Source organism: Myotis myotis, unplaced genomic scaffold (genome assembly GCF_014108235.1).
Source record: "Myotis myotis isolate mMyoMyo1 unplaced genomic scaffold, mMyoMyo1.p scaffold_m19_p_2, whole genome shotgun sequence".
Lineage (NCBI taxonomy): Eukaryota > Metazoa > Chordata > Mammalia > Chiroptera > Vespertilionidae > Myotis > Myotis myotis.
Genome location: NW_023416324.1, coordinates 65,914,185 through 65,940,521, shown reverse-complemented (window position 1 = coordinate 65,940,521; position 26,337 = coordinate 65,914,185). Strand labels below are relative to the sequence as shown.

General features: G+C 39.6%; 1 protein-coding gene and 1 long non-coding RNA gene across 9 annotated transcripts in view; one reads left to right on the top strand and one right to left on the bottom strand.

Moving 5' to 3' along the window:
• PKN2 (protein kinase N2) overlaps window positions 1–4,729 on the bottom strand; it is a 153,314-nt gene extending 148,585 nt beyond the window's left edge. Inside the window, exon 1 of one of the 6 annotated variants that reach the window (XR_004973911.1) lies at window positions 4,366–4,721. Coding sequence is in view for 5 of the 6 variants with exons in the window: in XM_036348263.1 (XP_036204156.1) it covers window positions 4,366–4,413 (48 nt within the window). In the remaining variant the exon portion in view is untranslated. Of the gene's footprint in view, window positions 1–4,365 lie in introns of all 6 variants that reach the window. The other 5 variants (XM_036348263.1, XM_036348264.1, XM_036348259.1 and 2 more) reach the window with 5 other exon arrangements.
• Window positions 4,730–4,803: 74 nt separating this feature from the next.
• LOC118675450 overlaps window positions 4,804–26,337 on the top strand; it is a 34,403-nt gene continuing 12,869 nt past the window's right edge. Inside the window, exons 1-5 of one of the 3 annotated variants that reach the window (XR_004973913.1) lie at window positions 4,804–4,928; window positions 5,873–5,938; window positions 12,298–12,451; window positions 16,261–16,299; window positions 23,158–23,288. This is a non-coding gene — a long non-coding RNA (uncharacterized LOC118675450). Of the gene's footprint in view, window positions 4,929–5,838; window positions 5,939–12,297; window positions 12,452–16,260; window positions 16,300–23,157; window positions 23,289–26,337 lie in introns of all 3 variants that reach the window. The other 2 variants (XR_004973912.1, XR_004973914.1) reach the window with 2 other exon arrangements.

The following is a 26,337-nucleotide window of genomic DNA, read 5'->3' as shown; positions in this document are numbered from 1 at the left end:
TTCCAAATTTTCTACAGTGAACATGTATCACTTTTATAACTTGAAAAAACTGTAAAATCTATCTTACCCATCCTGCCTACTTTCTCATACTACATTCCCCCAACACACCTGGAAATTTTAATCCTCCCAACACAGTCCTTTCTAGCATCACTGCAAAATTATATGCCACCTCCCAATTTCCCATCAAATGATAAAATAGCAATGGGCTGTATGTAGATGTAATATAACTAGTGCAGAAATCCCTTTTGAACTTGTCAAGGGAGTATTTTTTGAGACAAAAGATTAGAAATGTAAATTAAAGAAAACAAAGTAATTTCTTATGTCAATGATTATAATCAAGTTCTCTTAGAACAGTCAAGGCATTTCTCATCCTAGGTGAAAACTGGTGCCTTCTCATCAATGTACTGAGTATCTACTTAGTGCCAAACATAGCTTGGCTATACATAAGCTTAATTTTTTAAAGCTAAGTTTATCTTACGGATAATCTACAGAGAAATGTAAAATCTTTAGAAAGTTTTGGGCAAACATTTAACAACTTCCATCAGAATCAATAATTTTTAAGTGAAAAAAAACCTGCAAAAACTTAGTGGTACTGTTATTCCTTGTAGAACATCACACCTATTCACCATAATAAAGCACTGTCAAATTACAGACTACCAAATAGAATGTGAAAATCATTTTTCCTTGTTATAGAGGTGCCTAACAAGTAGTTTGAAGTTTGTATTCAAGCTAACTCTGGTTAATTATGTTTGGCCAATTTTTAGAAAGTTTACACATCTACCACATTGGAATGCAAAACATTTATGGACCCACAGAACTGTGGCAGCTTAAAGAATAGTGTAGTGGGCAAACATATAGATCTGAATTCAAACACAATGCGACTGTGGAGCATCCCTGAACTTAATTTCTTGATCCGTAAAATGGAAATAATACCCACCCACCTTACTGGACTGTTGTAAAGAATAAGGTGTACTGGTACATAAGCGTACCAAGTGCAATATCTGACATACAGCAAATAATCAATAAATGTTATTGTTTTACTCTCTGCTAGAAAGTAAAAACCATATCTTGTCATTTTTATATCCTTCAATATGGCTTTAGTAGGTACTCACTAAATGTTTCTTTAAATGAATCTCTGTAAATTTAAGGCTAACTACTTCAACAACCACTTGAACAAGTAAGTTCTACTAAATAAATTCTGCTGAGAATGGAACTTCAGATTCCCAGCACTTTATCAGGCATTTTGATGGAGATGAATCCCCATTAATTGACAAGGTAACTTTACTAGTATGTTAATATTTGGGTCTGAATTCTATAAAATTTGCCAACATTTTCATTTTGAGATTCTTTTTTTTTTTTTAATATATTTTATTGATTTTTTCAGAGAAGAAAGGAGAGGGATAGAGAATTAGAAACATCGATGAGAAAGATCGATCAGCTGCCTCCTGCACGCCCCCCAGTGGGGATGTGCCCGCAACCAAGGTACATGCCCTTGACCGGAATCGAACCTGGGACCCTTCAGTCCGCAGGCCGAGGCTCCATCCACTGAGCCAAACCGGTTTGGCTTTTTTGAGATTCTTTATATAGTTTTAATTAATCCAGTTTCCTTGAAAATAAACTTTAACTTCTTTGGCCTCACAGAACTAGCTCATTAAGTTTCCTACTACATTTCAAATTTAAAAAAGAAAAGAAATTGTCAATTAATTTTATATTTCTAAATAGCCTATTTTAATTTTTACTACAGTAAATAAATTTTCTTCCTTACACTTTGAAGTCTTTAGCCATCAAAGTTCATGTGTAAACATTACTACATAGAAATATTATAGTAATTAACAAGACAAAGTACTGTAGTTTTAGATTTTCTTTGTTTTGTCTTCCTATAACCAAAGGTTATCAATAATATAACTCCAGTTCAAGTGCTAAAGTACTGCAAATTCTGCAATATAATTTGAAAAATAATTTGAAAATGTTAAATATATAATGTTTCAAAACAAACATCAATTTCATTAAAAGTAGGTAACATGTAACTTTCAGAGTGAAACAAGTATTCCTGAGACAAGATATGGCAAAGTAGCAGTTTTTAACTACTAAACATAAATCTTTAAACTTGGGACATAAATTACAATTTAAATACTTAAAATAGCTTGGCAGAGAAGCATTAAGATCTACATATTAAATGACCTTTTAATTTAAATAAATTCAAACTTAGAAGCTTTTAAAATATTGGTTCTACCAGCAAGTTTGATAAATATTTATAGACTAGTTTCTTGACCCAATGAAATAATAAAATGTTTGAATAGATGGAAGTGCCTGGTGAGGCAAATTTTATCACCATTTATCTTAAGTGCTGATATAATTAATCTCAATTATTTTAATAAACATTATACAGTTCAAATGCATTAGAAATGGGAGTCAAATACACTAAGAAAAATGCCCTGGGTATATATGACAACCTATAGGGTAACACTTAATAAAAACTATTCTTTTTCTGGGTTACATTTTAGTTTATTTAAACTAAAGACTTTAGATATTTCCTTACTTTGGTCCCATTTTTAAAACAGTCATATTTAAAATTTCTTATTTCTCTAACTTGCTTCCTTGTTATTGTCAAAACTGATTATTATTAAAAGTTCCCAAACGTTATATTTTAATACACATAAAAATGTTTTCAGGCCCAGTGTCTTTCATGCCAACTGTCTATAAAATACAAATTAGTATGCCAAATATTATATAATTCTGAAGCCACTCCAAAGCTCCTGTCATTTTCGTGTGTGTGTGTGTGTGTGTGTATGTGTGTGTTTTCTGAATAGGAACCTATTCATATTTCAAGATTAGGCAATGGAATGCATTTCCGATTGTGCCTCAAACAAACTTCATTTTAAATCTCATGTAAATTAATAAGACAATAAATTTCATTCATTTCGCAAATGTGGTATGCTGTAAGACCTCCTTATAAAAAGCTAAGAATAATTTAAAAACTATATAGCAACATATTCAATTACACAAAATTCAGCTTTGCATTTCCAGAGGATTCCAAGTTTGCAACAGTTCATTGGTATATCTTGCTGAAATCTCTATTTTTGTGGAGGAAATATCAAGTATTATGATAATACTTTCAAACCTACATCTTGCACTTACACCTTGCGTATGCAGAGATCTATTGAAAAACACATTTGAAAGGCAAAAAAAAATTTAGCAGCTGCAATAATTTTGACATCAAGAATCAATCCTTCAGTGTCTAAACTCAGTCTTTAAAAAAAAGTAACTGTCCAACGCACTAAAGAAATAGAAGTATGACTTTTTTTTCCCCTCCTCTTAGAAGTCTATGAGACGACTACATTAAAACGAGTCAAAGTAAGTTTAAGTCAAAAAACAGGCATGAAATTTTAATCCAGATGTAAACATCTCTAGAAAACTCCAAAATAATGAACACTAGATCCAACGGGGTAGCGTAGAGCCCTAGAAACAAAAATCGTGCCTACACGATCAGATACTTAGCTGGAAATGGGAAACAATAACATTGCTACTGGACACGGACTTAGCTAACTAAGGGACCCCATCTGCTCTCCTCTCCTGCAGGCCTGCGGTGCCCAGCATTTTCCCTGAGTCGACTGCCCTTCTCGTTTGTAAACAACTTCTCGGGTGGTCAAACGGGAGGGAAAATGAAAGTCCGAAAAGCAACAGCATCTAAGCTTCCGAATCTGAGCACGGGAGTCGCTGAGAAAGGGGGATCCCATATATCACTTCGTAAAAACAGAAAGAAGAAAAAGGTAGCCCTCGAATTCGAGAAAAGAAATACAGTCACCTGAAGAGGCTGGTGAAGTAACGCCAGCATTTAGTAAGACACGTTTGTTTTAAAAAAAAACAAAACCAACAAAAAAAACACCCCCCCACACACACACAAACTTGTCTGGGGGCTGGAAGTTATGGGGCGCTCTTTGTGCGAAGTCGGAGGGGAAGGGGAGGGACGAGAAAGCAGCTCGGGAGTCATTCAAAGGAGTTCGAACAGCGGAGAGCGGCGCGGGCGGGGCGGGGCCGGCGGCGGCGGAGGGGGCGGCAGCCCACCGCTCTGACACCGGGAGGGGGCGGGGAGCGGGCCGCCCGGGGCCGGGAGACGGCGGGCCGCGGCCGCGGGCAGACACGGGGTCCCTCCGGTAGGTGATGAAGGCAGCGGCGGGCCGGGCTCTGGGCGGGGGAGGGTCCGGCTCCCGAAGGAAGCGGCTCCCGACAGACATCCCCAAGTTCCCGCACTGAGCGGGCGAGGGGTGCGGCGGCCGTAGGGCTTCCATGGGCCCCCGACCCCGCGCCAGGTTCACCCCCCTCTGCCTCCCCGCCAGCGCCCCGCACCCGGGCCGCGGCCCTTACCTGGAGCTCCGTGAGCAGGATCTCCCCCCGTTCGGGGTTGGACGCCATTGCACTCCGCTCTGGACTCCGCACCTGGACGCGACCGCCGCTCGCGAAGGGAGAAGGCGGGACGGGACCGGGGAGGGAGGGTGAGGAGCGGAGAGAGAAAGGGAAAAACACACACACACACAAAAAAAACCCTAGGGCTTCATGGAGGCGCAGCCCCTGCTGGCGGCGCGGCTTACTCCGCCCGGTTCATGGAGAGCGGCGGGGAGCGAGGGCACTCATAGCGGGCTCCCCCTCGCCGCCGGCCCGCCGCCGCCCTCCCGCGCCGACTCCGTCCGCCCAGTCGCTCCCTCCGGGCGACGCCTGGAGCCGCCTCTGGCCTCTCGTCGCGGGGCGCAGCGGCCGCGGCTGTAAGCTCCTCCTGTCGCACCATTTAGCTGTCACCGCGTCGCAAAAGCGGCCTCACTTGGCGGCTGCCGGGACACGTGACGGCCGGGGTCGCTGCCGCGCGCCGGGCGGGAAAGGTGGGGCGGAGCGGCTCCGACCCGAGTCGGGGGCTGCCTGTGGACGCGGACGGGGTGAGGACGGGAGGAGGGCGCCGAGCTCGCCCTCGGGCGGCGGGAGGAGGAGGAAGACAGCGCGCCCAGGCTCCTGCTCCGTGCAGCGGCCCCCGCGGGTACCGCCCGAGCGCGGAGCCTGCTCGCTCTGTTTTGTTCGCGGTCTCCCCAGCCCTCTTTTTCGTTTCTTGCGGAAGGTTAGGCCTCACGTAGACGGTCCCCTTCCTCACTCCCACAACCGAACAGTTTCGGAACTCAAACCGCATAGGTTATTCCTCCGCGCGCCTTTGGACCCGTAAGGTGCACGGGGCTCCTCTGGGGTGTGGTCTGCGCTTTTGAAGAAACATAGCCGCTCGCGATATCTGGCAGCTTTAAACGCACAGTCTTTTTTGAGCGAGCTTTTCCCAAGCGCTGAACTATGTTTTTTGTCGGTGGAACAGCACAGAATTTAGGATTTAATTAGCTGGCGTCTTGAACTTTTTTAACTGAATTTAAACTGAAGGAGGGCGGGGCGGAATAAAAGCCAGGAAAGGGGAAAAAGCCAACTCTCCTTGGTGTAGTAAACATCCAAGCTAGCCTGTTAGTGACATATAGCTAAATAGTGTAAATTTAGGGGTTTTTTTTTTTAATGACTGTATAGTATCCAAGAACGCCAATAAAGTCTCCAACAGGTAGCTTTTGTTTTGTCTGAGCACTGAATAGATACTATTCTAGGCAATTGCCTACCTTTAGATGATCGGAGGCTGAAATACAATGGCTTTGTTAAAAGCTGCTTGGGAGAAAGTGATAGGGATTCCTTAGATAGCTACCTCAATAATGGCTTAGTTGGCATGCTTCTTAAGAAGTATGTATACCATTATGTTCTTGCCTTACACTCTGTAAGATCTTTTGGACTTATGCTGGGATTTAATGTTTATCTTTTTGTCTTAAGTCTCATGCATTAATTTGACAAACATTTGTTGAAGGTCTGGAGTTCTGTGACCAGATTTTCTGAACTCCAACTCATGACAGGTGAAAAAAGAATTTTTCTGGTGTGTATTTCAAAAGTTTTTACAGCTATTTATATGTTTAATGCATTGCCTTGGTTGAAAATAATAATTAAAATATATGAAATAACAACTCTTGGAAAAGCCAGATTATAAATGTCCTCCCTGTTAACTAAGAGCCAGACAGTGTTCTAAGGCCCTGGAGTTAACAGCTAGAATTACAAAAGAGTTCTTGTCCCTGGAGTGATTGAGTCCTTTAGAGAAACAGACTGAGGTCCAAACCAATCTGTCTCGATAATGCAATTTTAAATGGTATGAATGAAATGTTTGGGGAGCACTGCATGTGATAAAATATACATAACAAAACTTACCATCTTAACAATTACAAGTGTACAATTCAGTGCATTAAATGCATGCAAATGTATTTGGCTTATTTTTGCCTTGCTTTATTCCAGAATGGATTTAATATTGCCGGCAGCCGAAACCGGTTTGGCTCAGTGGATAGAGCGTCGGCCTGTGGACTGAAAGGTCCCAGGTTGATTCCGGTCAAGGGCATGTACCTGGGTTGCGGGCATATCCCCAGTAGGAGATGTGCAGGAGGCAGTTGATCGATGTTTCTCTCTCATCGATGTTTCTAACTCTCTATCTCTCTCCCTTCCTCTCTGTAAAAAAACAATAAAATGTATTAAAAAAAAAAAATATTGCCGGCATGCACATAGTAGCTGCTTAACAATGATGGAATTTAAAATGACCTATGTAAGGACTGAGAAATATAGTCAATGGGTATTCTTTTTAAAAATAAATTTAGATAAAATACAGAAAACACTCACGTTTTTAGCACCATGGAGTTTTAAGTAGGAGGGAAAAGCCATAATTTACTTAGCTAATTAGGAACATGGCAATTTAGTGGCAGAAATGGAGCCTAGAACCTAAATCTCCTAATTGCCAGTCCTGTGTTTCTTTTAACCTAGACCATGCCGCTATAAGCACTTTAAAATAGAATACTCATTTAAACAGAACTCAAAGCATTATATACCCCCTCAAAATTTTTACCTTAGAAAAACACTTAAAATTTTACATATTTCTAATGCTAAAACAAGTATTGATAATAATTTTAATTGTATATATCACATGTAAATGTAAACAACAAAAATAAAAGTTTTTAAAGTTATAGGAATTATTTCTGAGACCAGTTATGCTGGAAAAAGTAGGATAATACAAAAAGGACACCAAGACAAAATGAAAACTGCTTGATAATCTGGAAAATGTAATAGTTTAAACAGTAATTAGTTTAATTTAAGCTAAAAACTGCTACCCATTTCATAGTCTCTCTTCAGGGCCAAGGTAAGGGGAAATAATAGTACATGGAACAAACTTATCAGAATGAAGCACACTTGAAAAAGTTTTCATGGAAACTCATATCGTGTTGATTCAGATGAGTTGTATTCAGTCCCTATTTGCAAGTGTTTTTAGGGAATCCTAAGTGTAGTTCATCTGAAGTTATGTTCTAATTTATATTACCATAAAACAAATGAAAGTATTTTTTACACATGTCCATATAAGAAGTTAAAGACCTCAAATATATCTGGATTATATCACTAGTTATGCAGGCACCTTTAATTTTTTTCATAGCTTTTTTAAAGGTCTTTAAAAATTAGAAATTACCAAACATAGAAATAGTTTCAATTAAAAATTTGATAGAAAGTGTTATCTTGTATTTTTCTTTTTATTTTTTTTTCTTTGTAATAATTAAATCTTTATTGTTCAGACTATTACAGTTGTTCCTCTTTTTTCCCCCCACAGCTCCCCTCCACCCGGTTCCCACACCACCCTCTGCCCTTACCCTCCGCCCACTGTCCTCATCCATATGTGTATGATTTTTGTCCAGTCTCTTCCCGCACCCCCACACCCTTTCCCCTCTGAGAATTATCAGTCCACTCCCTTTCTATGCCTCTGATTCTATTATAATCACATTTATTCTGTTCATCAGATTTTTTATTCACTTGATTTTTAGACTCACCTGTTGATAGATATGTATTTGTGATTCATCATTTGTATCTTTACCTTTGTCTTCTTCTTCCTCTTCTTAAAGGATACCTTTCAGCATTTCATATAATACTGGTTTGGTGGTGATGAACTCCTTTAGCTTTTTCTTATCTGTGAAGCTCTTTATCTGACCTTCAATTCTGAATGATAGCTTTGCTGGATAAAGTAATCTTGGTTGGAGGTTCTTGGTATTCATCACTTTGAATATTTCTTGCCACTTCCTTCTGGCCTGCATGGTTTCTATTGAGAAATCAGCTGACAGTCGTATGGATACTCCCTTGTAGGTAACTGACTGTTTTTCTCTTGCTGCTTTTAAGATTCTCTCTTTATCTTTTGCTCTTGGCATTTTAATTATGATGTGTCTTGGTGTGGTCCTCTTTGGATTCCTTTGGTTTGGGATTCTCTGTGCTTCCTGGACTTGTAAGTCTATTTCTTTCACCAGGTAGAGGAAGTTTTCTGTCATTATTTCTTCAAATAGGTTTTCAATATCTTGCTCGATCTCTTCTTCTGGCACCCCTGTAATTTGGATGTTGGTACGCTTGAAGTTGTTCCAGAGGCTCCTTACACTATCTTCATATTTTTGGATTCATTTTTTATTTTTACTCTTCCTGTTGGGTGGTTTTTGCTTCTTCGTATTTCAAATCTTTGACTTGATTCTTGGGATCCTCTAGTCTGCTGTTGGATCTTGCAGGGTGGATCCCAGACCCATGCAGGAGGCTACCAATCGATGTGTCCCTCTCACACTGATGTTTCTTTTTCTGTGTCTGTCCCCTTGCTTTCACTCTCTCCAGGGAAGCCAGGTTGCTGTAGTTCTCCATCATCACATCCAGGTATAATTTCCGCTGAGCTGAGTCCAGGCATTCCCACTCCTCCTGAGAGAAATCTATGGCCACATCCCTGAAGGTCAATGGTCCCTGAGAAGCAGCCATTTGGTCCTGGTCCTGATGGGGTCTGGGTTGTTTCCTCAGGTGACACTATGTTGAGGAGTCACAGAATGTGCCTTCAAAGATGTCCTCACAGCCTGTTAATCAGCTCCCCTCACACAGTCAGAAGGACCTGAAAATGAGGAAAAGGCCACCCCTCCTGTCCTCAGGGGGAACGGCCACCTTCCTGTATTTTTCTTTTTAAAATGAAAAATCTTACAGGAAAAATCCTAGTAGCATTGAATTTCATTATTTTTGTTTTGTTTTTTGTGGTATTGGTGAGAAACTACTTTCAGATATTTAGATGATACAGGGAAAGGGTCAAAAAACTTTACTTTGTGAACCAAACTGTTTTTATTGCCTTGCATTTTTTATTTCCCCCCTTTTTTTCTTAATATTAGTAAAGTGGGTTGTTGTTTTTTTCCAATTTTAGCTTATCCCAAAAGCATTTTTAGAGAATCGAAGGAAGGTAATTTTTGGTGGTGTTATTTTGATGTTAGTGTTAAAAAAAAAAAAAAAAAAGAGTAACCCCATACTCCTAAGGCAGCCGTGGGCAAACTACGGCCGTACCCTTTTATGTAATGATGTTTACTTTGAATTTATATTAGTTCACACAAACACTCCATCCATGCTTTTGTTCCGGCCCTCCGAACCCACTGTGGCCCTAGAGTCAAAAAGTTTGCCCACCCCTGTGACCTAAGGGATAGTAGTGAAGTAGCAGTGGTAATCAAAGTCACAGATTACCAAAGGAGAGGCAGAACTCAGGGAGACAGAATCAGAATGACTTAATCACTCTTTTCTTATTTAAGAAATCCCCCTTGTAGGGATTGTTCCTTTGTGTGCTGTATGAGGATAATTTTGAGAAGAAGATAGTTTTAAAAAAAAAGTCAAGAACACAGAAGAGTAAACTAGTTGTAGCGACTGTAGCAGATACTTTCTGCAATGTCTTCTCAGCCCACATCCTCTTCTCTGAGAATTGCCCCTGTTACCAGAGAACAGGTCTCTGTAGCCATGTTGATTCTGATTGACCTAGAAATTTCAGTAACCTTGGGGTGGACCGTGATAGAACATTTCCAAGCCAACAAAATTCTGTTTCCAAGAATCTGGAAATAGAACATTGGAATGTTGATTAACTGGTGGCCCTGCAGTGTGAGGTGTTACGGTTCTAGGACTAGAATGGCCATTTTCTGCCATATGTACAAAGATGCAGAAAAATCTACTCTTTGGAAAAGAAAAAAGTTCTTCCTTTCTGTCACTGAGAATATAGTGCTGATCAAGGCATACCTGATCTCTGTCTTCATGGAATTTTTAGTTTAGCTAAGGAGACATAATGACAGAGAAGGTGAATTCAGGGGGCTTTGAATACAGGTCAGGCAATCCTTTCCTGAGTACTTCACAGGTAAGTTGAGGTCTCACTGGGGAGTAAATGTTAATTAGGCAAAAATATGTGTTAAAGACTTTCCAAGGAGACAGAATAACAGATAGATGATCTAAAATGGGAAGGAGCATTGTATAAGTACTGAAGGCTAGTGGGGCTATAGCAAAGAGATGGAGCAATAAGCAAGAACTTATAAGCCATGTGTATCAGTTAGTATGATAGGATAGGTTGTGATGAGTAACAAATGATTCCAAAAATCTCGGTGGCCTACAATAAGGTTTGCTTATCTCTTTGTGCAAAATGCCCACAGCTCTGCTCCATGTCTTCTTCGCTGTACTTGGGCTAACAGAGCAGTCTCTATCTGGGATATTGCCATTGTCATGGCAGAAGGAAAAGAAAAGATAAAAAGCTCTGCTAATGTGCAAACAGAAGCAGAGGTGAGAGACTATTTCTCCCAGGAAGGTGGAAGAAATGTAGCAGAATTGGTTCTTGATGTTTTAGCATTTGCTTGTTCTAGTCTGTGGGAAGTTCAGCTACTTTATACTGTGTTTCTTCCTAGGTTCTCTGTGTTCCCATAATCTTTCCTTTTGTTGAAGCAAATTTTGTGTATGTGTGTGCGCGTGCGCGTGCGCCGTTTCAGCAACCAGCTCTAACAAAGCCATTCAACCAAAGTAAGAATCATCAGAGAGTGACACCACAATTCTGGCTATAGCAGGGGTGGGCAAACTTTTTGACTCAAGGGCCACAATGGGTTCTTAAACTGGACCGGAGGGCCGGAACAAAAGCATGGATGGAGTGTTTGTGTGAACTAATATAAATTCAAAGTAAACATCATTACATAAAAGGGTACGGTCTTTTTTGTTTGTTTGTTTTATTCATTTCAAACGGGCCGGATCCGGCCCGCGGGCCGTAGTTTCCCCACAGATGGATAGGGTAGAAATAAGTAGGACCAGCAACACAATTTATTTAGTGCTGTCTCCTCTCTCAATGACTCCTCCTCTATCCTGTCTACTTATTATTCCCAAAAGATTCTAACACCAACAAACATACAAATTATAAACAATAAGTATATATTAAACCTGGTTTGAACCTTCCCACAGCATTTTGTTGATAAATCTGTTTGGGTACTTACATTTCCTTGTGGTGTCTTGTAACATATGTTGTTCTCCTGCTAGACTTAAAGCCACTAGAGAGGTTACATGAATCTTATGTGGCCTAGTAGGGTGTGTCTTATGAGTAGATGTTGTGTGTGTGTTGCAGGGGGGGTGGGTGGGGGGTTCTATACGTATTACAGAAATATTTTAGGATAATGCTCAGCTAGGGACTCTCTGTCCCTCAGAAAATTAGGTAAGTTTGCCTTGAATGCCCACTTTTTTGGCTCTAAAGTCAAGAGCTTGTTTCCCTAATCCAGTTTTTCTGATTCTCTGATGGGTTGTTTACACATGCTTGCCTCCTTTTCTCTCCCACACAAACACTTCCCCACTGCCTGTGCCTATACTGATATAGACCTAAAGCTCGACCCATGACCAATTACCCGAATATCAACTCTCCTCAAGAATTTATGAATTCATTAACTTGGTACCAAAGATTTAAGAGGGGTCACACTATATAGTACACTAGGGGCCCAGTGCACAAAATTCGTGCACTCAGGGGGTCCCTCAGCCTGGCCTGCACCCTCTCACAGTCCGGGAGCCCTTGGGGGATGTCTGACTGATGTCCGTGGGGAGCGAGCCTAAGCTGCCAGTGGGACATCCTTAGTGCTGCTGCTGAGGCTGGAGAGGTTCCCACCACTGCTGTTGCACTCACCAGCCATGAGCCTGGCTTCTGGCTGAGCAGCACTCCCCCTGTGGGAATGCACTGATCACCAGGAGCAGCACCTGCATTGAGCATCTGCCCCCTGGTTGTCAGTGTGCGTCATAGTGACCAGTCATTCCACTGTTTGGTCAATTTGCATATTAGCCTTTTACTATATAGGATGATGCTCTTTATCCTGAATCTGGGACTACCTCTCTTTTCCACTCTCAGTAGATTAACAAGAAATTCTGTTCCTTTTCCAGGCTGTTGCAGTTTAACCATACTTAGATTCTTCTGATTCTCAAGTGTTACTCCAAATAAGATTGTTTGGAAATATCTCCTCAAAATATACATGTTCTTCTGAAAGGGATACCAGAAAACACCATTTTCCAAGCTTGGTACATAATCAAATGAATGGTAACATTTTGAATTTTATGTATTTGAAGTAAAGAAAAATAAAGTATGTTTTAACCACTATTGAGAATTTAAACTTTCTATTCTAACCCTCAGTATCCCTTGATCCTCTTAAAATTATTTAAAACTCCAAAGAGCTTTTGTTTATGTGAGTTATATCTTCTGATGTTTACTATATTAGAAGTTAAAGCTGAGAAATTTTTAAAACACAAGGATACAAAAAAAAACACACACACAAGGATACACAAGCTTATTTTATTAGCCAACAGAGTGATGACCTCATCCCATGTCACACAGCCTCTGAAAAAACTCTATCTTACACCTGTAGGAGAATAAGAGTGGAAAAGGCAAGCAACATCATAATCTATATTACAAAAACCCAGTGGCCAAATGCTGTAATGACCAAAGACCAGCGTGGGTGGGCGGAGCCGTGCGATTTTGTGTGCTGGGCTTCTAGTATTATTATAAAAATAGGTTTAACCTTGCGGACCAGACCTCCTGGACCGTACTTTGAGAACTGCTGTTCTAACCTATACAGCGGCCTCTGGATTAGTACAGTTTCTCTGCTGGTGAATATAGAAATGTGACCTCTTTGTCTCCAGAGTTGAAGATCTATTACATGCCAACATAATTACAAGCTGCTGGGCATTTCTAGTGAAACATCAATGTGGTACATGAGAAATGTTGGCTATCCTTGTCAAAATGATAAAGGAATAGAGAGATGAAAAAGTTTATGTAAAACATGACTATTTTACTACTAGTGCTTCCTCTAGAGCAGCGGTTCTCAACCTTCTGGCCCTTTAAATACAGTTCCTGCCCTAACCGGTTTGGCTCAGTGGATAGAGCATCAGCCTGTGGACTCAAGGGTCCCAGGTTCAATTCCAGTCAAGGGCATGTACCTTGGTTGCGGGCACATACCCAGTAGGGAGTGGGCAGGAGACAGCTGATCAATGATTCTCTCTCTCTCATCGGTGTTTCTAACTCTATCCCTCTCCCTTCCTCTCTGTAAAAAATCAATAAAATATATTTTTTAAAATAAATAAATAAATAAATACAGTTCCTGATGTTGTGACCCAACCATAAAATTATTTTCGTTGCTACTTCATAACCGCAATGTTGCTACTGTTATGAATCATAATGTAAATATCTGATATGCAGGATGGTCTTAGGCGACCCCTGTGAAAGGGTCGTTAAACCGCCAAAGGGGTTGCAACCCACAGGTTGAGAACCCTGCTCTAGGGGAAAGCTCTTCTGCAACTGTAAAATGGCAGAAAATAAAATCAATAGGTACAAAGAATTAATATTGGTTATACCAAGCATTTTAAAGGGTTTGGGAGGTGAACAACAGGGAGGTGGCTTTCCCTACCATCATTTCTTAAGCTCCCAGCTATTATTCATTAATACATATTTACTATCTGAATTAGGGTAAAGCTAAACTTTTTTAACAGACACCAAACATTGTTTAAAGAACACTGACATTTGTTACTCCCTCATGCATAAGATTATTAATCCAAGGTTATTAGTCTGGCTCTGCTCCACGAAGCCATTTAGGGACCCAAGTGTCTTTTATCTTACTGCTCTACCATCCACCATGGTGTTATTCTCAACTACAGGCTTGAAGCTGGGTCAAAGAACTCCATAATCTACTTTGTGGGAAGTAAAAAAGAGCCTGGGTGTTCGTAAATCCTATGTGTTAAGGCCCAGTCTCAAAGTTAACATATTTGTGACCCCATTCTATTGTAAGAATATATTCACCTAACCACACCTAGCTTCAAATGAGGCTAAGAAATGTGCTCTCTGACTAATCATGAGCCCACCCACAACCATTATACTGAACAAGAGGGTCAGGGTGGATTTTGATGGACAATTCACAGTATCCATCACATAGCTTTATAGTCAATGATTTTTGCAATCAGCAAATTGTTCTACTCAGGCTTTAAAATGTAAGCTTTCAACCTGTAACTACCACATTCTCTAGGATGTTGAATAAATATATTCATTGTGTCAGTTAAAAAACAAAATACTTTGACACTCCTAGCAAATCATTGTTCTCTTAGCTTGAGCTTTCTAGAACCCAGCCACCATTCTGTGAGAAGCCAAAACCTTGCGGAAAGGCTATATGTTGGTGTTCTTGTCAACAGTACAGCCCAGCCTTCAGATCATCCCAGCCCAGACACCAGACAGGTGATTGAAGATACCATATATTTTATTACCATACCAAGCTATGGTAATAGGTCTTCTAGTCTCAGCTATTCCAGTCCCCATCAATTCAAGTCACCAGATATTGGAATCATCCTATTTGAGGCCAGAGACATCATGGAAAGAGACAAACAACCTTACATGCCCTATCCAAATTCCTAAATCATACAATTTATGGGCATACTCAAGTGGTTTGTTTGTTTTAGGGTGGGAGAGCAATAGATACTCATGGCAATAGATAACTGAACATACATTCCAAGCTGGATATTTAGATAAGCCCACTTTTCAAATTCATTGATAGAATTCTTCTGTAATAGTTCATTTAAATTCTCTAAACTGATCTATTACAAAGTTTACCTTTTATAATTATTCACTCCTTGAGTGAAAAAAACAACAACATAGCAGACTTCTGTAATCACAGAATCTAGTATATACGTAAAGCTCCATTATGAGTATAAAGTACTTGATGAGAACTTGTTTGATAATTGTGTTATTTATAATACAAGTATATGTAACCATTTTTCATATTCATACATGTAGCTTATTAAGGTATGGCTGAAAAGATGTGCAAGTTCTAATTAAAAATAAGTGCTACTTATAAAAACAACTTTAAACTATATCATTTTATAAAGTGAAGGGTTTCCTATTAAAGATACTATTTTGGAAAACTACAGTCATTTGCATATCTATTTTTATATGCTGATAAGTCACATGATCTGTGTATTGCTTTTACAGTTTAACAGTAAGCCTTTCACCAAATGAAATTTTATTTATTTATTTTATTTTTTTTTTAAATACATTTTATTGATTTTTTACAGAGAGGAAGGGAGAGGGATAGAGAGCCAGAAACATCGATGAGAGAGAAACATCGATCAGCTGCCTCCTGCACGCCCCTCACTGGGGATGTGCCCGCAACCAAGGTACATGCCCTTGACCGGAATCGAACCTGGGACCTTTCAGTCCACAGGCCGACGCTCTATCCACTGAGCCAAACCGGTTCTGGCTGAAATTTTATTTTTAAAGTATCTTATCACTGCACACATACTTACGCAAGCAGTTTGAATGGTGCAGAATGTAAGATCCACATTTCAATTGCTTTACTGTGTTGCCTATAACAACTAGAGCTTCCTAAAGTTCTCCTTTATTAGAGCAAAATGTGGATGATTCATATACCATGCTTCAGCTGCCTTCATCATTTGGATGAGATAAGCTCTCAGCAAGTATTCGAGAAACTATGGTTCAAACTGTGTTATCCTGCTATAAAGCAATCTGCTAAACATTTCTGAAGCAATTTAGACAGCTGTGACTTGGTTGCAAACAATGTGGACATTTAATCTATTGACTTGAAATTGGGGCTACAGAGAAGATATTCAAGAGTTTCCTCATGAGTTCATTTGCCACATAGAAAAACGCTTCCTATTTTTTACGTGTCAAAAATGGAAACCTGAGAACTATCTATATTAAAGAATGAAAATGACTGACCTTATAAATTGTTTTTGATTAAAATATGTAGTATTGTAGATATAATGATATTAACCACCTACTGTAGGTCTAAACATTATTTTAAGGGATTTTATTCAAAAGAATATGACATGCTTTTAATTTTGTTCCAGGTTATATTTGCCTTACTATAAATTCTTCATAAAATATTGGTAAGTGGCTTGCCTATATTATTAACATCCTCTTTTCACTGTTTTCTATGCTGATAAAATCTGTATTTGGAGTAAATAATTATTCACCTATGAAATGCATTCCTTCCTGACATGAAACACAATTCAAAAATCTACTGCGACAGTTAATAAAATACTACACTAGTCAACTATACTATAATCTTTATACTGATCAACCATATTAAAACTTGAAATTCACTATAATATATTCATCAATATGTGAATAAAGACAAAGACAGAGGTTTATCAAAAAAGAATAAATGCTCTTTTTTTTTCCCCTTTTTTTCTGTCAGTTATTTTTATAGATATCATTTAGACTGTGACTATAACATGTCAAAATTCACTATGTGGACATTATTCAGGTATAACTGTACAATGTCAAAATAGAGTTATATTTGTTTAACATAACCAGTAGGTGAGTTAGATTTTCTCATTTTCAACTTCTTGGTTTAACATTATATGAGTTTAGTTAACAGAATAATGAAGCAAATAATTTCTTAGACCCTGCTGATTATTTAACAGATTTTACATTACCTCAAATTTTCACTTTTGAGTTGTCTTTCTAAAACTATTAACCTTCAAATGCATTTTCCTACTCCCACTGTTTTGTGATATAGACTAACAATTCTAGTAATAGCTGCTCTGAATGAATCATTTTTTATCAGCATCTATTTTACTTGCCCTAAGCACCAAGTAAAATGATCTCAATTGGGCCTTGCCCTATCACTTGAACGCTGATAGAATTGACATTCTTTAGCTACCATGATACAGTCAACTCATTTATTTTTCTTTGAAAGGAAAATGAAGCCAGAAGCTATAAAGACTTTTATAAAAAACAAAGCTAACTCAAAGTGTTAAAGATTTGGTTTGTTATTTGTAGGCAGTTCATACAAGACATCCTTTGCCTAAGGCAGTGTTAATGGATGAAAGATAGGACATTCCTGGGAAAGATTTGAAGTGTGATAGTCAGGATTTTCTACATAGTCATCCACTCTATACTTGGTGTGATATTTATGTGGCCTCTGATGGAGAATACCATATAGACAAATGGTAGTTATATCTATAAAGGGCAAAATATGTTTTTCAGTATACCATCATTTTTTCCCTGATATAGATAGGCTCCCTGCCCTCTCCTACCTCCTCCTATACCACATATAGTTAGAAATTACTTGAAATGAGTTGGTAAGTCATGTAGAATAAGGGTGATATCACACAGCTATCGCATCAATTCATTTTAGGGTTTGAAAAAAATACATATATATACAGTGGGTCTTGACTTACGAGTTTAATTCGTTCCAAGACTGAGCTCGTTAAGGAGCTTGTTAACTCAAATTACTCTGTCAACTCAATGCAAAAAATCGGCCGAGAGACAGCTGGTATCTCAAAAAACTCGTTAGTTGGGACTTTTGTTAGTCAAGACCCCACTGTGTGTGTGTGTGTATATACACATACATATCCTATCTAATAAAAGACAAAAAGGGTAATTAACTGTACCTCTGCTACGTTTCCCATTGGCTAATCATGGCGATATGCAAATTAACTGACAAGAAAGATGGCAGCCGGCAGCCACACAGCTGAAGTGAGCAGGAGGCTTGCTTACTCCAGTGATGGAGGAAGCCAAGGTTCCCGGCCTGCCGCCGCCGGCTTTGAGCCCGAAAGTAGCAATGTTTCCATTATAGAAGCTAAACAAACCCCAGATACCTGCTTTCAGCGGGCCATGGCCTCAGAGCTGGAGTAAGCAGGAAGGCAACAATGTTTCAATTATAGAAGGTAAATAAATCCCAGAATATAAAAAAAGAAGAAAAGGAATGGCTGGGAGCTTCAGTCGCTGGCCAGCCTGAAACGGCCCTCAGCCCTTCACCCAGACTGGCCACGCACCCCATTGGGGACCCCCCCCTGAAGGGGGTGTGACCAGCTGCAGACGGCCTTCAGCCCCTCACCCAGGCTGGCCAGGCACCCAAGCGGGACCCCCACCCTGATCCGGGACACCCTTCAGGGCAAACCAGCCGGCCCCCACCCGTGCACCAGGCCTCTATCCTATATAGTAAAAGGGTAATATGCAAACTGACCCTAACAGCAGAAAGACTGGGAATGACTGGTCACTATGACACATACCACGAGGGTGCAAATGTTCAATGCAGGAGTTGCCCCCTGGTGGTCAGTACACTCCCACAGGGGAGCCACAAGCCAGGCTGGTGGCTACCAGTACAGCGGTGGTGGTGGGAGCCTCTCCTGCCTCCTCAGCAGCACTAAGGATGTCTGACTGCAGCTTAGGCCTGCTCCCCGCTGGCAAGTGGACATCCCCCGAGGGCTGCCGGGCTGCCAGAGGGATGTCTGATTGCCATCTTAGGCCCAGTCCCCCGGGGAGCAGGCCTAAGCCAGCAGGTGGTCATCCCCCGAGGGGTCCCAGACTGCGAGAGGGCACAGGCCGGGCTGAGGGACCCCCCCACCCCCGAGTGCACAAATTTTTGTGCACCGGGCCTCATATATATATATATATATATATATATATATATATATATATATTTACTTTTTTCCTTTATTGATTGATTTTAGAGAGAAAGAGAAAGGGAGGGAGGAAGGAGGGAGAGAGAGAGAGAGAGAGAGAGAGAGAGAGAGAGAGAGAGAAACATTGATTTATTGTCCACTTACTTACACATTCATTGATTGAGTCTTGTATGTGCCCTGACTGGGGATTGAACCCACAACCTTGGTGTATCAGGACAATGCTCCAACCAACTGAGCTACTTGGCCAGTATATATTTGTGTATATGTACATATGCGTGTGTGTGTGTGTGTGTGTGTGTGTGTGTGCATATATATACTTTTGAAAATTCTGGCTTCTGGCCCTGGCCAGTTTAGCTCAGTGTATAGAGAGTCAGCCTGCGGACTCAAGGGTCACGGGTTTGATTCTGGTCAAGGGCACGTATCTTGGTTGCAGGCTCCTCCCCAGCCCTGGCCCTGGTCAGGGCTCATGCAGGAGGCAGCCAATCGATGTGTTTCTTTCACATTAATGGTTCTCTCTGTCTTTCCTTCTCTCTTCCACTCTCTCTAAAAGTCAATGGAGAAATGTCCTCAGGTGAGAATGAAAAAAAAAAAATTCTGTAATTCTAAGGTGAATTGTACTTAACCAATCCCAAGAGAACAATCCTAATTTTAAAATACTCAAAAGAAAAATCCATATTTTTGAAGATTAAAAATGGTGGCAGAGCCGAAACCGGTTTGGCTCAGTGGATAGAGCGTCGGCCTGCGGACTGAAGGGTCCCAGGTTCGATTCCGGTCGAGGGCATGTACCTGGGTTGCGGGCATATCCCCAGTAGGAGATGTGCAGGAGGCAGCTGATCGATGTTTCTCTCTCATCGATGTTTCTAGCTCTCTATCTCTCTCCCTTCCTCTCTGTAAAAAATCAATAAAAAATATATTAAAAAAAAAAAATGGTGGCAGAGTAGGAGGATGCTGCATGGACATGCTCCCAGGAACAACCTGGAATTACAACTGAAATGCGGAAAGGCTTCCTGAATAATCAATGGAAAACTCACAGGAGAGAACCCTGATACCCAAGGACGGAAGGTGGAGACCACATAGAGACTGGCAGGAGGGGCAGAGTTGTGAAAGGGCTGGCCAGACACCCACAGATGACAACTGAAGTCCCAGAGAGATATCTCAGTTGTGAGGGGATGCCACTGAGAACTCTGGGATCTAATCCTGAAGCTGGGCTCCCCAGCAGAGAGCAACAAACTGAGGAGGGTACCCACATAACATCTAGCTGTGAAAAGCAGTGAGGTGCTATCAAGGGGTGGCAGCTGAAAGTTTGGGCACCCTCTTAAAGGGCCAAAACACAAAAATTCCCTGTGGAGCCACCCACCTTGTGCTCTGGCAGAGGGCGGGTGAAGTGGACTGGAGCCGTGAGAGCAGAACCCAGGACTGGGGACTTGGAAGATAGAACTCAGAAGGCAGACACCCCAAGTTTCCTGGGCTGAGTCATTCCCTCACACAGTGGAGAACATCTTTCCCACATGGACATCTGCCTTGCCTAGGGGGAGGGGGGCGGGGGAGGTAAGACAGCCGACACACCCTATGGAAAACACCTTGCCCTGAGGCCATTTAAGAGATTAAAAGTAACAATTAGCCTCCAGGCAGAAGCAACTGCCCCACCCTGTTGAAAAACTCTCCCCACACCTGAGGATGATTGCCTGGGGGCAATTCAAATTGGAATCCTATTAGTTTGTAGACAGAGGCGGCCTCTGGAGGCTTTGAGTCTTAGCAGGATCCAATTAGTCAGAAACAGCCTTTAACACTGCCCTGCACTAGAGATTAAGAGGTATAGAGGATCTACCTAAAACAGTCACAAACCCAAACAATCAAAATGAGGAAACAAAGAAACAACCCCCAATGAAAGAACTAGCAAATTCTCCAGAAGAAGAGATAAATGAAGCACAGATAAGAAATTTATCTGAAACAGAGTTCAGAGTAATGATGTTAAAAATGCTCAACAGTATGAAAAAAGATAGAGTTACTGTGAAAAAAGAACAGTCCGAGATAAAGAATGACATAATACAACTAAAGAACACATTGGAAGGAATAACAGCTGAGGATTGAATCAGTGAATTAGAAAACAGAGTTGAAAATATCACTCATGCCTTAACCGGTTTGGCTCAGTGGATGGAGCGTTGGCCTGCGGACTGAAGGGTCCCAGGTTCGATTCCAGTCAAGGGCATGTACCTTGGTTGCGGGCACATCCCCAGTTGGAGGTGTGCAGGAGGCAGCTGATCGATGTTTCTAACTCTCTATCCTTCTCCCTTCCTCTCTGTAAAATATCAATAAAATATATTTAAAAAAAGAAAATATCACTCAATTAGAGAACCAAAAAAAAAGAATAATTAAAATACAGGAGGACAGCTTAAGGGAGCTATGGGACAATGTGAAACGTAACAATATTAGAATAGTAAGTATGCCAGAAGAGGCAGAAAGGGAGAAAGGAATAGAGAAGGTGTTTGAAGAAGTAATGGTAGAAAACTTTCCTAACCTGGTAAAGGAAAAAGTCACACTTTTTCAACTTAGAGACCCCCAAACAAGAAAACCCAAACACATCATAATTAAAATGCCAAAAATTAAAGACAGAATCTTAAAGGCAGCAAGAAAAAAGAAAACTGTTACCTACAAAGGAGTTCCCATAAGGCTGACACCTGATTTCTCATCAGAAACTCTACAGGCCAGAAGGGAATGGCATGAAGTACTCAAGGTAATGGAAAGCAAGGATCTGAGACCAAGATTACTACATCCAGCAAGGCTGTCATTCAAAATAGACGGTCAAATAAAGAGCTTCCCAGACCAAAAAAAAGGCTAAAGGAGCTCATCACCACCAAGCCAGCATTACAAGAAATGCAAAAGGGATTGCTCTAAGGGATTGCTGAGAAGAAGAAACAGAGAGAGAAACCCAGCCATATAGAATTAAAGTGGCTATAAATAAGTACCTCAATAATAACCCTAAATGTAAATGGATGAAATGCTCCAATCAAAAGGTGTAGGGTAGCTAAATGGATACAAAAACATGACCCAACTATATGCTGTCTATAAGAGACCCACCTCAAAACAAAAGACACACAAAGGATGAAAGTGAAGGGATGGGAAAAAATTTTCCATGCAAATGGAAAAGAAAAAAAAAGCTGGAGTAGCAATACTCACATCCGACAAAATAGACTTTGAAAGCATCATGCTAAGCGAAATAACCCAGTCGGAGAAAGATAAATATCATATGATCTGACTCATTTGTGGAATATAATGAACAACATAAACTGATGAACAAAAATAGAGCCAGAGGGGAAAAATATACTAGAATATAATAGAAGCAATCCTGTTATTTGCAGATTTTTAATATTTCCTACAACTTTTGTGATATACTATGTTAGTACAGTTTTAGTCATATCATTACACTTAAAATTCTTTTATTCTTGAAATATTAATGTTTATTGCATGTAACCTTATATTTAAGATTGTTTTTCTTGAAATATTAAGGTTTAGTGCATGTAACATTATTATATTTAAAATTGTTTTTCTTGAAATAAAAAAAAAACACAAAAAAAGAATATCAAAGACTTTTTTTGAATATTCAATGAGGCTTTGGTACCATATTAATAGGAAAGTCACTTATTATCATTGCCTTAACCTTCTTAAATGAAACCTGAAGATTCAGTATTACAGTAAATAAATTCAAGTGTGGTAGATCACATTATTGTGCAAAAAAAAATCCATATTTTCCCTATTAATTACAGTCTTAAAATTCTTCCTTTTCTCAGATCTATACATCTTTCAATCAAATTTTTCAGTTTTCCACCTCAACTTTAAAAATAGAATACCTATCATTTTTTTACATTTAGAAATTGAAAATAAGAAATATTTCCAGATAATTTATACATTAGAATTAGATTAATTGGATGACTTATTCAACTCTCTGTCCAGCAAGTGTCAATTTGTTCACATGTAATACAAATTTAATTTTCTTAAATATTAGTGGAGTGTGTTAGGGTCCCATTTACTTCTTAATTTGAATTATCCTATGGATTTGATTAACATGATTAGCCAAAGTGCAGAAAAGAAAGTTCTTCATTTCCATTTCAGACGGGCAATATATTTAAGATTTGAGCTCTAGCTTTAGTTCAAATTGCTCCTACAATTTTATTTTTAGTGTTTTTACCTGTGTTGCACTATTTTGTATTTCTCTGAAAGTTTTGTTTAATTGAGCCACAAAGAGTAAAACAGTAAAGAACAAAGAGACAAAGAGGATGAAACAATAGAGCTTAGATGTTAAATAAAACACAGGTTCACTTTTTCTTCCTTCAGAGGACCTATGCCAGCTCTAAGTTAGCTCCCTGAGACTGGAGTGAAGACTTTCTGCCCATCTATTTGCCTTGATTAGTATACTTATTGGACCCAACCATCACATACAACAAAACATAACTAATATGTGTTAGGTAAGTGTGTGTTTGCATGGTTCAAATACATTTTTTATGTCAATACTTTATAATAAACATTTATGCCAAGTACTCTGCTAGATGCTTTATATTTTATTCTCCCAACAATCCTTTAAAGTAAGTACTACTAGTTCTTAATTTTATTGATGGGAAAACTGAGGCTCAGAGGGGTTGAGTGACCTGCCCAAAGCTTCAAAGCTTAGGAAACAGAAGAATCCATATTCAAAGTTGTTTAGTTCCAGAACTTATGCTCTCTCTCTTTTATTTTTAGACTTATGATATAATTCATTTTTTAAATTATTTATTGATTAAAGTATTACCTATGTCTCCCCCCCCACCCCCATTGACCTCTCCCTGGCCACTCCCACCCCCAGCACATGCCCTCACCCCTTTCCCCCACCCCAGTGTCTGTTTCCATTGGTGATGCTTATATGCATGCACACAAGTCCTTTGGTTGATCTCCTAACACCATGTCATGTCCTTCCTCCCCCCACCTCCCCCTGCTGCCTTCCCTCTGAAGTTTGACAGTCAGTTGATGCATCTCTGTCTCTGGATCTATTTTTATTCATCAGTTTATGTTGTTCATTATATTCCACAAATGTGGTATTTATCTTTCTCCTATGCTCTCTTTTTAAAAAAGTACATTTTATTAATTTCAGAGATGAAGGGAGAGGGAGAGAGAGAAACATCATGATAAGAGAACCATTCAACAGTTGCTTCCTGCACACCCCCTACTGGGGCTCAAGCATGTGCCTTTGACCAGAATTGAACCTGGGACCCTTCAGTCTGTGGGTCAACACTCTAGCCACTGAGTCAAACCAGCTAGTCTCTCCTATGTTCTCTTAATGTTAACACTCACTTATACAACTGAACACCAAAATCCACTTATTAATGGGTTGAGGCAGAACACATGTACAGAAACTAAACAAGAAGTGTGAGGCCATTACTAGAAGGATAGGATCTGAGAAACCATTATGTAAATTCCAGGCTTCCTCTGGGAATATATTTATTTGATCACTAGTCTATACAAAGTTGTATAATAGGTAAAATATATTAAAATTACTTAGAGGAATTAGGAGACCATTATAACCCTTTTATCTCTACCTTTTCATTTTAAATAATTTTCATAAACAAGAATACCATATGCATGTTCTACTGGTATGTAGAGGATATAAAGGGCTTATTATCATATCCTCAGCCTACTACTTTTGAAATATACTCTATATACTGTGATATTTTCCTAATCATTCATTTCTAATTATATTCACAAATCATTATTAATAATGATATCCTACTTCCTTATTCAGTTAAACATTTGCATAATATTCTTTATACAATTAAACATTAGCGCAGGTATTTTGGAATACACAGTGTATTCAGGTCTCTAACACTATGTTTGATAAACCATATTTCATTTGTCTAACTTGAAACTAAAAAATTAAGAAAATTAAGAAGTGATCTTGAAATTCTTCTTGGAAAAAGATACTGCAAATGGATTTAAGGAAAAATGTTATGTGAAAACCACCTATTCATTCAGTATTGGCTGGCAATATTTAATGGACCTGATACTAGATTTAGTTTATAACACAAGTTAGGAGCAACTTTCTGGTATTCATCTATTCTTACTCTGTATATTTCAATTTCTCTGTTGAAGTACTACAATTTTGTAATTCAATATCCCTGGTTCATTGTGTCTCAGATGACAGCCAAAAAATAATTGCCAGTTCAAGGCAATAATTGAATATCTCCAGTCTACATATTTAAGATTCATATATAGGAACCAGGAGAAGACATTCTTAGAGGTTAGTCTTTGGGACACCTCCCTTAGCAATCACATCTACTATCCCAGCTCCTATTTACATCATTGAGATATAACTTCCAATCTAGAATTCTAGCTTTGACCACTCTCATTAATTCAGCCTCACATCTCCTATTCTCTACTGAGTATTCTGGACATTTCCACTTGGATATTTAACATTCACCTCAAACTCATATTATTGAGAGCTGGACACATCACCTTTCCCCTTAAAATAGTGTCCCTATCAGGTTTCCTTATTTCTATGAAGAGTTTCTTCATTTTCCTATTTATCCAGGCCAAAATAATTGAATTTTGACTCCTACCTCTCTACTGCCTCCCACCTCACTCATGGTCAATTGACAAGTCTTATCTGTATATTACTTCATTAGTGTTTCTTACATCACCTCCCCCCCACCCCGCCCTAAGGCCGCTTCTCTAGTCTGGATCCCCAATATATATCATGACCTCATAATATCTCATACTAAGTATTCTCCCAAATCAGTTATACCTACAAAATTGGCTCCACCGTTTTCTTCTACTGCCGGGATCTGGTTACTGTTATCAATACTAGCACCAAATTTTCTGGGTTCTCTCAAGCACTTTTTTTCTTAGCTGGTTCTCCCCCCACCCCACCCCCCTCATTATTTGGAGCTACCAGCTATACCTGCATGCCTAAATTCCTTCTGTTTTTCTATTACAAATCTTATAGCAGAGCCCACGTCTCTGGCAACACCATTTCTGATTTGGAATTCTAACTTAATCTTATACCCCTTAACCTAACTTAACCTTGCTCCTTCTGAATTATTAGAAAAGTGAGCCATGGTCTCCTTACTCACAGCCCCCCATCCCCAAAGCTAACTTCAATCTTCTTTTCCTAATCTTAAGGTAGGACTTTCTTTCCCAAGAGACTAGTGACATATATTAAAAAGTTTACACAGAGCCCCAGTTGGCCAACAAACTATGTAATCCCACTTGGCATTTAGCAGACTAGTAAAATCACTTGCATGTTTAGTGATGACCATTGGTCTCTACTCCCTAACCCATTCAGAGCTTTGTCATAATGTCTGTCTGCTCTGGAATTGTACTTCAACATTCTACTGCTGCAACACATAAAGGATGAAGATCATATATGTGACACACCCATGAATATATTTAAATAAGCTTCAAATTATGTGAATTAACCAGTAATTCTGAACCCACCCCTCTTCTATAAAGCATACAAGAATGCAAGAGAAAGAAAATGATGTTATC